Genomic DNA, 15,907 nt, shown 5'->3' on the forward strand with positions numbered 1-15,907 from the left:
AAGTCATTCTTGGGATAGCATTTCATAACCCATGTGCTTTGCAAAGGCACTTATCCAAATGTTTGTTGATTTGGATGGCACTCAGTCTCAACTGGAGACTCAGAGATGGTGCACATAATCTGTGATCATGTGGATTAACGGCAGGCAAGTTGCCACTTGGTCTTTTCCAAAAGTGAAATTATTTATTTGTGAAGTCACTGTCAGCAAAAGATTTGGTCCAAATTTTGAATACCTTTTGTGATTTTTCTCTGTATTCTTTCCATGTTTTCCAATCTCCTTTCAGAAAATGCCAATGGCAAAGCTTTAAGAAGAAGTCTGATAGTATCTGTTTTGGCAGTACCTTGTAGAGTGATAAATTTATCTCTCAAGTGCTGCTTACTACTGTGCACCTGAGTATTTAAGGTTGTTTTAACCCTTTCTGTTTCAGCATCTCAGCAGTAATTCATACTGAATTGTCATTCACACTGGTCTCTAAGCTGGTTTGGGAACTCTTTCATTCGAAGGGAAAAAAATTCTTTGCAATGTAAATAAAGTCTGACTTCCTTGTTCTCATAAATACAACTTAGCAATGATTATGTATTAAAAAAATCTAAAAATTGACCATTGTACAATCTCTTAAACCTCTGTGCCATTAACCACTGTTAACCACTTTTGTCTTTGTGTCATGCATAGACCTCTCAGCTATTATAAATTTGTCCCATCAAAACTGAGTGGATCTGATGGGAACTTTGTAACCCATCTAGAAGTTCCCTTTTCTGATGTTGGTCCCCTGCTGACAGTTTCTTTTTTATCTACCTGATGGCCAATTTTCAGTTCATTTAATTTGCACTGCACTTTCTGTTTTTATCTCCGTCACAAGGAGGAGATAAGTACAATGGGGGACTGGAGAGCATCCACCTACACCTGTCCTACTGGTTTTTACATTTTTTGCCTGTGATGTTAATGTCTTTATCATGGCTCCCTTCAAATCCCTATTGTTTCAAAGCCAAAGAGAACTTATTTCTTCTACCATTTCATTCCCCTGACCAAGCTGACTGCTTTCTTTTATACCTTTTACATTCAGCTTAGATTTTTAGAGATAAGATGATGGTTGCTTCAAGGTAGAGGCACACTATAGATTTATGCACTGACATCCCAATGCTTTCTGGTTTGTTTTTTATTCCTTTTCTAATCTCTTTCAACATCCTATTTTCTGTTTTGACTGCTACTAAACATTCAGTTGATATGTTCAAAGAACTCTCTGCAATGACTTCATGATCATTCTCTTGAGTGGTAATTGCTAATTTAGAACCTATCATTGTGTATTTGTAGCTAGTTGTGGTGGGTTTTTTTTTCTTGTGCACATTGCCTTCAGTTCATTGTCACTGAATTTCATTCTCTTATTTTATTGCCAAGTCACTCTGCATTGTGAGATCCTTTGCAGTCAGCTTTAATTTTTATTGCCCTACATAAAGCAACGATGTTATCTCACCACAGCCTGGAACTAGGTTAATGTCACAAAATCTATTTTCGATCTCTTTCTTCATTCATTCTTTAGCATGAGTTTTGATTCACCCCCTAAAAAACCACCCCCTTAAAATAAAAAAAAAGAGGAAAAATAAAGTAGAATATTTACTTGTCAAGAAAAGATTATACAAAAGTCACATTATCAATGCTGTAACTTCCAATGGTTTATAGTACCTTATGGGTGCATCTTTAAGACACTAATTTCTGATTTTAGCTTTGCAAGTAATTGATGTTTTGACTGATGAGAAGAAAATTCAGTGTGACCCACTCCGCTGACATACAGAGCACAGAATCCATTTGTCTGAAGTCTTTCAGCCAGAACTCTGAATATTTTTTTATTCTACTAACTTAAGAGAACTGTTCAAGAAATTAATAAATATGAAGGAGAAAATTTTCTAAGGGTAGATAGTCTCTTCCTGGTCATAATAAATCAGTCACACAGTGCAAGGCTCTCTCTTAGTTTCTTGTGTCCAGCTCCCTTGCATGTATTAACCTTTTCTAAATTCCAGGAGCACTGAGTTAAAAATTGCAAACAGAGTTGCTGTTGTTTCCCTAATTTAGTGGGTTTTGGAAGGACTGCAGAGGAGGGGAAGAGTGAGTTGGCTTTCCCTTGCTTCATGCACAGCATCCCAATCTCTAGCAGCACAGCAGTACCCTGATGCTGCCCTAAAGCATCTCTTGCAGGAACCAGCTGGACACTGCAATGTAGAGGAAGGGAAATATTTCTGGGAAATACTGTTTATAAGTCCTTCTTGACTTAAAAACCTTAAAACATGTTGCTGCAAAACTGAATTTATTCTGGTGGTCAGTGGGGTTTTTTTAGCTCTTCTCTAGACAACCAAATATAAATTTACAATCACTTGTACTTACTTGCCTTTAAAGGAAGGCATTGGTGTTACCTTGCACTTATGCACAGTACTCCTCTGAACTATACCACTTCCATAAATATTGGTATTTCCTGTATTAAAGAATATATTTTGAAGCTTTTTGGCAGAAAAAAAAAATTGTAGATCTCTAGTAGTTAATTCAGTTGTTAGTATTAGATTAATTGAAATCACTTTGTACAGTAGAACAGCTAACACTGTGTGAAGGTTCTTCACACAATTAGTAAATCCAGATACTTATTTAAAAAAAAAAACCTGTCTAAAATTTGAAAGATCCTCTGCATCATTACAAGTGCCAGCTTTAGAAGCCTTTTTTCAGTATCCAAAAACTCACTAAAACAGGTTGAGTTCAATGATCTTCCTACTAAAATACTTTATGGATTAAATGTTACAATACAAAGATCCTGAAGCAAGAGAGAAGGTGTATGCTCTGATTGTGCACTGCAGGTGTTTAATTTTCTTTTTTTTCCCTTCTTCTGTTGTGTCTTTGGAACTGTAATGTGGTGATGTCCTTGGAGATGTTTTCCCTGGGCAATTACCCATGGAAATACTCAATAAGATAACATAGGCCTATTGTCACTGTGCAAACCCAGCTCCTCAAACTAATTACACTCCTTGTGTAGTTGCCCTGCCTGCATCCCAGGAAATTACTCAGAATTTACAAAGTGAAAGAAATATAAATTGCTATATTTTTTTTTGCTATACTTCATCCTCTTTTTCCATCTACTAAACATGGAACATGCAGTGCATATTTGTTGAGACTGTTGTGGATATCTGGAGGGTTGTACTGGAGCTTATCCCATGATAATGGAAACATTTCCAGGAGAAAACCAGAGCATGTGATGTCCATTTGCTTTGACTTTGAACATGGATGGTTAACTCTTTGTAATTCTGGCAGAGTTTAGTTTTCCCCAATTTTTGGGGTTTATTTCCTCATGCTAGAATGCATTTTTATTACCTTTGACACTCTAAAGACATAAGCTTTTCACAAGTTACAATTCTAATTTTTTTTCTTTTGTAATTGCAGTTGTTTCTTATCCTTACTGCTGGTAGCTGCTGTCGTGTGGAAAATCAAACAAACCTGTTGGGCTTCTCGACGGAGAGAGGTATCAATAACTTTCAGATTATTGTAGTAGCTTTATCTTTCAGAATATGTTGAGAACTTTGATTAACAGTCACTCCTTCCCTTTCTCATGTATATCCAATTTAAATAATTAGCACTTCAAAAACAAATTAGCACTGCAAAAATAAAATGAAGTCATTTTATACCCTTGACTTTTTTATGATGAAGAAGGAGAAAAATTTATTTCTTTCTCCTGTCAAGAACTAAAGGAATTACAGTACTAGGCTGCAGAAAGGTAATATTTCCTTATGGTAGCATGTTTAGAATATTTAGAATATAATTGAATAGAATATTTCAGTTGAAAGGATCCTGCGAAGAATTATTCAGCCTGACCATTTCAGGGCTGACCAAAGGTTAAACCACATTGTTAAGAGTATTGTCCAAATAAATAATAATTTCTTGTGCACTGATGAGGTTGAGGCACTGACCACTTGCTAGGAAGTTTGTTCCAGTGTTTGACCACCTTCTCTGTAAATAAATGTTTCCTAATATCCAACCTGAACCTTCCCTCAAAGGAGCAAATTTCTCTCTCTATTAGAATCGGTAGTTACATCATTAAATCTGTGGCGCAATTAAAATCTTCAGTAAGTTTTCATACATAGAATCACCCTATTCTTTTGTGGTCTAAATTCTCACAGCTATGTTGAAAAATCTGGGCCAAATCTTTTTTTCTTACCTGTTTGACAATTTATTACAGTTAACTGAGGTTAAACTTTCTCTATGCTGCTACATGTATATGACTGCATACTGATAGTTGTGATATTTCATTTTGCTCTCATAAATGAGATCTAAAATTTGTAGACAGTGATGTTTTCCCTTCTTGAACCTTCTAACCTTGATGATTTTTGGAAAAAGCACTTGCTTAATGTACTATAATCTTGAGGGTTTATTTTAAAGACAAGCTTTGGTCAACTTAATGATTTTTTTCTTAGTATACTGGTGCTATGAATGTTTAAATAACTTTTTCTGTAGATCTGCAGTGAATTTATATATGCTTTAGAAGTCCCAGATAACTAGCACTTATAATTTTCCTTCACTGAAATTATAATGTACTAATGGTAAGGTTTAGCTTCAAGCGGTGCTACAAAGGAAAATGTATGTTATTGGTACTTGTTTCCTTTTGGTACTTTTTTTTTTATTATTTATATGAACATTGTTAAAAATTTTCTGAGGGCAAATTCTCATCTATTTCTTATTTCTTGAAAATACAGATGAAATTTACTGTAAACTACATTATTCAACATAATATTATTTAATTTAAATTTGTCTCAATACTTTGATAGTTCTGTGCAAAACTGTGTTGTGATAGAATGTAGTAGTTCATTGATTTAATTCCAGATGTTAATGAGGTTGGTTTATTGATGTTTTTAAGAACAAATATGAATGTACCCCTTCCCAGATCTAGAGGGTCTGATTTGTGTTCTGTGATTGCTCTCCTAGATTTTTGAAATATAATATTTTAATGTGGTCTTCAGGCATCATTCGATAATGAAAATATTTTCATGCAAAAAGTTTCTCAAGTTTTCCAACCTTTGTTTTCCTAATATCATCAAAAATACTTCTAAGACTGTTATGAAAGCTAAAATAAGCTATTTGATAAATGCAACATAAACATCAACCAACTTCTTCAGAAGAGCAAAAGAGAAGGACATACTTGGCAACTGGATTGGAACTCAGTGCTTTATGGTTGGTTCTGAATCTTGGCTTTCCTTGAATATAACTAGAGAAACTTGGTTTTGTCTTGTAGCTAGAGTTCAGTGGCATTATGAATTGTAAATGCTGGAAGAAATCTCCATTATTTTCAATCTGCTCTTGACCACCAGCTGCAGTTCATGTAAAATACAAGTTTTTTATTACATTCCATGCAATATTTTCCTTTAATCTAGCTAGAAAACTTCTATTTATATGTAACATATAAGATTTTGCAATTAAGTGTTGCAAATAAATTGTGTGAATAGCACACAGAGACAATCTACTGTTGAAAAGATTTCTGAAGTATCTACTTTAGAGCCCATTTGGCAGATGAGCTTTTAATCTCTTTCATCATTCTTTAAAGACAGGAATGTTTGACTCTTTAGATGTTACCTTCAATATAGACCCAAACTACAGTGATAGAAATAAACAAGAACACAAACAAATACAGAAAAGCTTGCTATTAAACGCTGTGCATCCTTTTATTGTTCCTCCTTATTTTCTTTCCTCTGAAAGAGGAGGAACATTGCCATCCAGTTCTTGTCATCTTTTAGTAATACATTTTATCAGGGTCTTGAGGTAAGCCAGTAATTTTTTTTTCAAGATTTGTAGAGCTCTATGTGTAGCTGAAAATTCAGAACCTTGTCCTGTTTTGCCCTCTGACTTCAATGCTTGGCTAAATTGGGACGTTATTGATTCCAAATTGAACATAGCATGGCCCCAATCCAGTACAAGGCAGGAGCAAGTTGTTTGCATTGTGAAGAGGGAATGTCTCAGTTATCCCACTAATTTAGAAATTTTCCCTCCAGTTTCTTTCCTAATTCATTGCTCATTCAGCAAATACTTGCTTTGCACTGCTCAGAGCACTGCCCATATCTTGCTGAGCAGTTAAAATTTAGGTTCTATCATAGGTACAGGTAAGAAACTGTTACATTGTGTATTTATGAAAGTGGATAAATGTTTTCCAAAAAACTTTACCTGATGTTTTTCTACACTAAATTTAGCTTCCTTTTCCCTTATCTATTGGTCTTTCAGTTTATCTAGTTGAAATAATTTTTCCCTAAGTTAAGACCTTGAGCTTTGGTAAATTTTTTTCTCATAAAAAAATTTTGGTTCATATTTTTTTCCTACCTACATTCCTGTCTCTTAAGATATATTTTATCTCAAGTTTTTTAACTTTATACTTTAACTCCTGGATGAGCTTCTCTTCTTCTCTCTTGCCTTCTGAAAGGGCAAGAGACAGCAGACACTGTCTTACTTTATACCATCAAAGTTATTCACATTCTGCATTGAGGGAAATTGGAAAGTATCATTCTTTTATTTTATAGTTCCAAAAAGATCAGTGAAACTTTGAGCAGTAGAACATGAACAGCCTCCTGCCTGGCATCCCTTGACACCTTCCACCACCCATCCCTCCCATGGATTTGTGACATTTAAAAAAAGGTTTTTAAGAAGGGCTGAAGTAAGATAGTGGAATATGGCTCATCTCAGGGAGCTTGTTCCTTAAAAAGAATAATACAGAATATGATGAGATGATTTCCAAAGAATAATTCTTATAGTAGTATCTTGATAAAAACACCCCCAAAAGAAACATCAAAGTCCCAAGAAAACAAAAACAAAGCAGGAGGAATTTGGAACATTCATGAGAGAGCAAGATAACATTTACAGGTAAGTATGGAAATTGATGCAGGGTTAGAAAAAGGGGAAGATATACATGCATATCAAATAAAGGAGTTCCTAAATATTGCAAAGTTTAGGAAATGCAAAGCATTTTTTAGAAGAGTCCTACACTATGTTAAAAGATCAGATAGGTATTCTTGGTTTTAATCTCTCATCCTTCTTTTTGCTCCAAAGGCTCACAAATCTTTCTAGTAGCACCTTTCTCAGTAAAATTTGACTTTCTAGTTCACTGGATGAAAAATCAAAAGCTGTCATTTTCTCCCAAATGATTTGTTTGGCCTCTTGCATTTTATACCCTAAATTCACACAAGAGCCCATCCATGAAGCTCCAATCTGACTGTTTTCCTCCTTTATACAAGAAAAGATCTGTCACCCAGATTTGCCAAATAAGAAATATGAAGAGAATATTATTTGTTTTCTCTGCATGTTTCATATCTAAAATTTTCATTCAGTCTTCTGCTCAGAATAGGTACAAGACAATCTGTTCATAGATCATTTTACTGAAAACTTGATAGGTTGCCTGCCAGATTTGTAGTGGCTCAAAGGTTTTGTCTCCTGAACTTCTGATTGAAAGCCATCACACTGCTGATAGAATCTGCATCCAAATGATTTCTTTTTAATAGTGCATTGAACTTTTCTTTTTGCTGGCAAGATTACACTGAGGTCACTAACAAACTCACACAGATGGGATTATAAACCACAAAGCTTCTAGTTGAGTTATTGTGGTATTTACCCTTCCTAAGGTAAACCAGTTGCTGCTCAGATTTTATTTTGTGCACCTTTTGTACTGTTGGTCCCCTCAGATGTTTTAAGGAATTGTTACTTTTAATCCAAAAGCCTGTAATCACTGATGTACATAAAGTACCTTCTTCCCTTCACTCAGACACACAAAAGACATGTGCCAATGTGTCATGTGTTGCTATCTAGAATCACAGAAACATAGAATTGTTTGAGTTAGGAAGGACCTTTAAAGGTCACTCAGTCCCACCCTCCTGCAATGAGCAACCAGAACAGGCTGCTCAGAGCCTCATCCAGCTTGAACTTGAATGTCCCCAGGCATGGAGGTTTCACCACCCTGATCACAAAAATATATTCCCTATATCTAGTCTGAAATATGCATTTGTGTATATTGGATCAGTCAGTTAGTTAAAATAGATTTGCACTTTTTAAAATATATAAATCGCTTTTTTATACATTATTTTAATTACACACCAGAAAGACAGTGCATATCTTTAAAGATTACTCAGATTCTTATTTCCTCATGTAATACACTATAAAGCTCTTCAGCAATGAGGAAGTAATGCATGATTGCCCTTTTAGGTAAAAAATGCTTGAAAGCATGGATTGTGTGTGTAAAGTGCTTACCTAACTTTAAAGGTTAATATCATTTGTATACAGCATCTCATTATACAGTCAGCTGTGCACCATTTGCCTGTCTTAAGGAATAGCATATACAAACATAAAAACATGGAATTGGAGAAAATGCTTCCTTCATACAGTGTGTGGGTGCCACTCAAGTTATTGCTTCTGTTTATTAAATATGCTTATGTTTGTGTAAAAAACCCTCCACCTTTCTGCCTTGATTTTGTTACCAAGGTAGTTTTATTCTTTTAAATATTCAAAAATTCTTACAAATAGACAAATGAAACTGAAGTAGACTACTTCTTAATAGCAGTAACAATTCATGTAATAGCTTTAGGCTCATTTCTATGGTAACTCTAATAAGAACAAAGAAGTTCAGTTATGTCAATAGCACTAATGAATGTGGAGAATACGAACATTTCAGCTCGAGCTTTTTTGCTTTCTATTCAAATGACAATTCTTTAAAGTATTTCTTTTAGAAATACAGTAATGGCTTTTGGTGTATATGATATTGCTTATGGGATGCAACACATTTACTTTAGCAATACTAAAACACAGAGAATATGGTGTACTCTTGAACAACAGCTTTTGAATGAGCAAAAGCAATACTTTGTGTTTCAGGGTGAGCAAAGAACCAACAACAGCAGATGTAAGGAAGCCAAGAAATATTGACATGCATAATTAATGTACCCCACTGTGGAACAGTATTCATGTGTGTTGGGGTCTACAGGATTATATAGTTTATAAGTTGTTAAGCTCACAGATAATTTTTCTTTTTTGCTCTCTTCTTGTCTGTTGCTCAGCAAATATCTTACACATCTGTATGTAGTTACTCATAGGCTGTGTGAGTAATCCTACTGAAGTCAAAGGAGCTATTCATAGGACCAGAATCTCAACTTGTTATATTGCTCAGGCTCCTCTGAAATCAGTAGAGCTATGACTGTTTATTTCATCTGTGGATCTAGTTTTCCTGAGGATAACTGGAGCATTTATTTTAGGTTGATGTTTTCTGCATTCTCTCCAATGTAAAATTTAGGTTCCTCTCTGAATGAACCTTTCAAGCAATATGCCTGGGTAGCTGACACTAGATCTTGTCTCAGGGCTGCCTCTGCAGTCAGTATCAAAGGCCCTTCCAAATGACAGTTTATCCTGCCCAATTTTCACAGTGTTCACTCTTTATACTCTGATACTTGTGGGGACCTGGTTTCTTGTTAACAATACAAATAATCCATCAAGTCAAATATCCCATACTGAGAGTTATTCTTCACTTTCTTCCCTTGCATTTTCTAAAATTGAGGTTGTATTTATAATACTGTTATTTCATAAAAGTATCTGATTAATTCTTATATTGGTAATGCTCACAACATGCTTGTTCTCTGTGAAAAGAAGTATTAAATAGTGCCAGTGACGGACTCAATATTATATTGAAAAAATTTCTGTTGGGGAGTAAATTAAGCAAAGCTGATACAAAGTATTTGTGAGAGCTTGCTAACAGATCTGTTTCTTCATTCCACAAAAATTCAGAAGGTAAAGAAGATAACAGACAACAACAGATTTTAAAATTAAAATTGTGAGTTCTTTAATAAAAAAAATAAATTAGGGAAAAGAAACTGAGTAGGTGTTTTATTATATGTACTTATGACCAGGAGAAGAAAATTGTTTGCTTTTCTTAACATAATAACCAGAGTTCCTTCTTACATTTGTGTAGTGGAGTTAGCCTGAAGATTCCCAAAAGGCAATAATCAAAATAAATTAGTTTCATTATATGTGGTTCCTGGGATATGCATAGAAAGGAAGCTTGGATGTAGTTTTTACTGCTGATAACAGTACTTTAAAATTAATAGTTGTGATATTCTGTTCAGTAGAATTTATTATCAAAGTTGAGCTTTCTAAATATGAATATAAAATGCTTCTGGAGATAAAGCTAATTTTATAATGGTGATATTAAGTCTTACTCTCTGGTTAACTCTTGCAAGTGTACTGGGGCAAGTTTTCAAGGCACCAGGAAGGTAAAATTGAGGTTATTTTAAAGAGAGAGGGAACTGGCCCAAATGAAAAAGATTGCCTGAGGCAAGTGGCCACTTGGCAGAACCTGGGGGTGCTTTGAGCTACATGGTCTGAGAGTTTTCCATGGGGCTGGTTGTAAACATAAGAGCATTAGCAGAATTCTTAGCAAACTAGCTGTCAGCAAAAAGCTGCAGACAGTGAGAAAGGCAGTCCTTAGTGGGACCCTGGGAAGAAGCCAGATAACTCCTTTAGAATTTATGACAAGAAAAGTAATTTGAATTGGTTTCCACAGTGCTAAAGGAATGAGGATGGTGGATGTGTTCTTTGTAAATAAAGAGGATTGCACCAAAATAGATGATTCATTGCTGTCTCCTAACAAAAAAGAAAGAGCAGGTGTTGAATATTGGCCCAAAGTGGTGAGACTCTTCTTTATGTTTGTATTTCCTCTGTCTTTGCAGCATAGCATCAATTTTTTTTGTGTTTATTAAAACACAAACAAACCTTCTGTTTCTCAAAGGCGTGTAAGAAAAGAGTGAATTTAGCTGCAAACAACAGAAGTGTTGCAAGAACTGCTATGAAGAGAGAATGAAAAAGTTTGACAATTTACAGTAAGAGGTCTTGAAGAGAAAAATGCAAATACTCCTCTGTAGATACTCCATTGCTTTTATCAGAGTTTCCAGAAATTTTAGTTGCACTGGGTGGGCAACTTTGGCCTAGGTGAGTCCCCTGCAGTGGGAGAAGAATAAAAGAAAGAAGTCTGAACTGTCCTTCCTCCAAAGAGCAGGGAAATAACTCAAAATCCAAGCCTGGAAAACAGTTCCACTCTATTACCCTGCTCTTCCTTTCTACCTAAAGTTTTTTTTTTTACAGTTGAATGCTAGCCATGTATTCTAAAAATTACATTAAATCATGCAAACAATAACTTTTATTGCTTGTAGTTTATGGAACATTTGCTCCTGCTTCCACAAACACCCATTTCCTTGCAAATACGTGATTTTTTTTCAGAGCTGACTTTTAGGTACATTTACATATGTGTGCAATTGAGTAGCAGCAAGGTGGGATTCATATCATTCCTGAATCTCTTCCAGTGTTTGCCTTTCACCTTGCCCAGTATGGATAGTAGCTGCCTTCTAAAATAAGCACTTCCACGTTTTTATCTCCTAAAGTTAGTGTTGATAATATACAGACTAATTGTTTCTTTCTTTAAAAACATTTTGAAGGCACTGAAGTTTCTCCTATGTGGATGACCCCCTGCTAAAGTTAGAGCTTTAATAATCAATGCAAAGCAGATGCAAAGATCAATGCAGCTGGAAATTAAATAACTTTACCAACTGAATTTTTCAGTGCCTGCACTATTAATTGGTTTACTCTGTCAGCAGAATTTGTTCACTGCTGTGAGTGTCAGTGCTGTTGCTATCAACAAATTCCATGGGGGACTTCTGTACTCTCTGTAGGTGTTTGAACACACAAACATTCTTTGGGGTCATCCCTCTTGAGCAAACACTGGCTGTGCAGATCATCTGGGCACCTTCAAGGCTTCTTCCCCTTCTCTGGATGGAAGGCAAAATAATAGCAGGGTCATGGTGACAGGATTTGCATATTTACTTATTTCAGGAGGAACTTGCCAACACCTGTGAAAGGTTAGGTTAGGAAAAAAAACCCAGCAAACTCCCCTCCTCCCCCCAAAAAACCCCCACCCCAAAATCTAAAGCAAACACACAAAACCAAATCAAACAAAAAACCCCCACAAAACCAAACAAAACCCAAAAAAACCAAAAACCCAAAAAACACACAATCAAATAGTACTATTAAAAAAATACCCATGGGATTTTTTTACAGCCTACAAAAAGGTAGAGTAGCTATTCTTTTTCAAGGATCTAACAAAGCAATGTTTATCCTTCCTGGAGCTATATTTTTTATTGCTCCAGCAGTTCACAAACAATAGTTGAGAGTTAGTGTGACCTGATATAAACCAAGCTCATTACATTATTTTCAACAGATAATTAATAATTAACATATAACCTTTGGCTTTCCTTTTATCTTCAAGTATTGACAGAAGTTGCATAAAAACATACTATGTGTGGACAAAATGCTTTGAAATGCAAAACTAATTAAAATTAATGTAATGTTATTTTAGTACAGTTCTATAGTAGCCAAAGTAATATAGGGAATATGAATATTTGAAGAGATAATATTTTTATCCATGCCATTCAATTTTTACACAAATAAATTTTGGAAAACAGAATATCATTTGATATTTTGTTTGGGATTCATTGGATGGAGTGCACCACAGCAGTTCAATTGTGACATCAGTAAATTAGCCCAGACTGCTTTGGCAGTCAATTGACCCACATGCAATTAGCAAAACTGAAACCACAATGAATCTTGTAGCTTGAGCTTGTTATGGTTTTTTTCTGCTTCACATACATTTTGAAAATCCCAGTTAATTAAGACTTATCATAGGCTTAAGTAGCTGTAGCTTCTTAGCCTTTTATATTTGTGCAGCCATGGTCAGAAGTACTAAGGGAGGCAGGGAAATACAATTTCCCAGTTGGAGAAGTTTGGCTTTGGAAGTCAGTACTTTCCTTTCTGGTGTTGTAGGTGCCTTTTTGCCAGTTCTTTCACTGCCTGGGCCATCAGTTCCTCACCTGTGGGACACAAACAGTTGTACAGGTGGTGGTGATACAGTTTTCATTAAAGATTCTGTTGGTATTAATTGGGGGGCTTTGATGACTGTTTTGCTTTATTCTGTAATAACCCTTTCTCCCTGGCAACTCATTTAGGTTTCTGTTCATTTAGGCAGGAAGGAGGAGTGAAATGGACACTAAATCTTCCTCCTAATTTTTTCTGGTGAAGAAATACAAACATGTGAAATACAGTCTGTTACTTTAATGTGTTATATTTCATACATGTTTCAATATTTGCTAAAATACATTAGGAAGGTATGAGATATCTTGTATGTGTTTAATTTTCATCTTAATTAAAATCAATCACCCATTTCTTAGCGTTTTATGCTTTCTGAATAAGTTAATGATGCCCAGTACTGATCCTACACTGCTTTTTGCCTACCATAATAATTTTTTATCTTCACAAAGTTAAGGAATAATATTTCTAAAAGAGTGGGAACATGCATGTTAGAAAAATACTGTATCCCTGCACGTGTGACCCATGTACAAGTATCAGGCTTGTACACCAAGTTTGGACTTAATACCTTCACAGTGTCCAGTAATAATATTCAGTATAATAAAATATATTATGTAAATTATGTATATTAAATATATTATAATGTACATTATTAAGTATAATATAATGAACTTGTCCCTTTCCACACTCCCATGGAAAGCAAGTCCACAGTGTTAATGTTGTTAATGACTAAATCACCCATGCACAAAATGTCCACCTTTGATTAGAGCATCCAATGTGCTGTCAGCTTACAGAAAATGATGGACATAAATCATCTCAGTGGAAAGGGAGGAAAAGAGGAGCCAGAGAATTAGTCAGTGAGTTCCCAGAAACATCCATCAATAAAAGCGAAGCTGTTTGTAAGCATCTATGGAAAAAAAAAGATTAAAAGCCTGGATGTTTTCTTCATCAACCCAATCACACAAAAAGAGTATGCTTTTCTTCCAAGGTAGGATAAAAGTCCTTTTGAACTGAGGAGAAAACATCTGGTGCTTGTACAGTTGGCCATTATAAAGACTATAGAAAGTCCATCCCAGGATACTTTGATAGGGAAGGCAAGGAACTATAGTCATTATTTCATAGCTGTGAAGTAGGTGCAAAAATGGTCAAAACCCCATAATCAGTTGTTCCTTATCAGTGAAATGAGGGATTAACTATGTGTGGACTGTAGTTATCTGCATTAGCCCCTTCAAAGCTTTGTCCTAGCTTCAGAGCTCACCAGTGTTTTTTAATGACCTAAGTTATGCAATTGGAGATCACATCTAATCAATTTGCATACGAGGAGCTGGGTCAGGAGTGTGTTCCAAGCAGGATCAGGCTTCGTAACAACCTTTAGAAATATGGAAGCAATATCTATACTGGTGAAAGCAAGTTTTACAAATAATCTGGTAGAAATAATCATCTTCACAGAAACAGCAGGAAGAAAAAGCTGACTGTGCTGCAATTCCTCAGAGCTGATCAATGGCTTAGAAAGGTTCAAAAGCTGAATATAAGTCAACAGCAATCTAGTTACAAAAAAAGGAATATATTTCTGGTTTGCATATGTAACTCTAAGACATCTAATTCTTGTCCTTTACTGAATATGGCATTAATTGGACATCATGGACAGCTTAGACACAAAAAGTTCAAAAATGCTGTGGAACATTTGGAAATGTTCAGAGGAGAGAAGTGAGAAAGTGTGTCTGTTTATAGCTACATAGCATAAAAGATCATGGAGAGGTGTGCTAAAAGCCTTGAAGGTGGGGAATGGAATAATGCATTTATTTGAATTCTCTATTGTAGAAAGGATGAGAATCAAAGTGCCCAGGTTGCAAAGAACATTCAGGTGATACAATGAAAATAAATAAATAAATAATGATGATATTGGTAATGTAGTTCTGCAATAGTTATTCTCCAGCTTCATCAGTGTAAACCTTTAGGAGTGGGATGGACAAATACAGGACAGAAATTAGACCTGGATATGCCTTTGTAGGGTGGTGGGGAGTCCCTTGGCAGTCTCTGTAGATCTCTTTAAACCTTATGATCTTATGTTTTAAAAAACCCACTTGAAGTCAGAGTATTTTATACATACCAGGAACATTTTATTTGCTATAGAATCGCAGAATTGGTTGGTTTGGGAGAGATCTCTAAAGATCATCGCGTTCAACTCCTGTGCCATGGGCAGGGTGCTCCAAGCCCTGTCCAACCTGGCCTTGAGCCCTTCCAGGGATGAGGCATCCAGGATTTCTCTAGACTAAGGCTACGTGATATGATATTGCAGCACCAAAAATCCACAGTGGTGCTCTAATAGCACCTGCACCTCCTCATTAAAGACTATTTAAAAATCTACATTAATTTGATATTTATACTTTCATTGCAAAACTATGTCCCAAATGGCAATAAAGGCAAGTAATTATCCAGATATTCCATCATATTTTTTGCATTAAAAAGGCTTTTAAGGAGCTGCTTTCTTCTTTACAAATCTCATTTGCATAAATGCAGCCTTTGAAGTTATTGATGTCATGTACCATGGTTAAACTTTACAAAATTTCAGATACTAGAAAATCAGGTTCAAAAATAGCCCCTTACCTTTTGTGCCATTTAAGTTCATGTCCATGATGTCCATCCAAGTGACTGAGTCACCCTGTGGATTGAGGTTTTTTTTCATTTTTGACTTTTCATTTCATGATCTGGGCTGGATTATTTGTTTTGCACCTTACATCCCCATCATTGTGTAATTTTACTGGTTTTCCTGTGCGAGTAGCAGGCAAGGCAAGGCAGCTTATTTGAGTTACAAATTGCAAACCACACATAGATGAGAAATTGAGCAAGTTTTGTGTTGTTTTGTTTGGGGTTTTGTTTCTTTTGGGTTTTTTTTAAATTTTTTTTGTCATACATAGTTTTGCAATTATTCTGATTTTCCTCTAACTGAACCTTTAACTGACTTTAAGTCTCAACAGTATTTTAAAATACACATTTTTGCAACAGCACT

At 35.4% G+C, this 15,907-nt stretch overlaps 1 protein-coding gene across 4 annotated transcripts in view; it reads left to right on the forward strand.

Annotated features, from left to right (window-relative positions):
• Positions 1 to 15,907, forward strand: part of ATRNL1 (attractin like 1) — a 438,168-nt gene that overhangs the window by 231,427 nt on the left and 190,834 nt on the right. For all 4 annotated transcript variants that reach the window (XM_074545284.1, XM_074545285.1, XM_074545287.1 and 1 more), the window contains exon 26: positions 3,418 to 3,496. In XM_074545284.1, the coding sequence (XP_074401385.1) occupies positions 3,418 to 3,496 (79 nt within the window). The remainder of the gene's footprint in view (positions 1 to 3,417; positions 3,497 to 15,907) is intronic.

This window comes from Zonotrichia albicollis, chromosome 7 (genome assembly GCF_047830755.1).
Source record: "Zonotrichia albicollis isolate bZonAlb1 chromosome 7, bZonAlb1.hap1, whole genome shotgun sequence".
NCBI classification, from domain to species: Eukaryota; Metazoa; Chordata; class Aves; order Passeriformes; family Passerellidae; genus Zonotrichia; species Zonotrichia albicollis.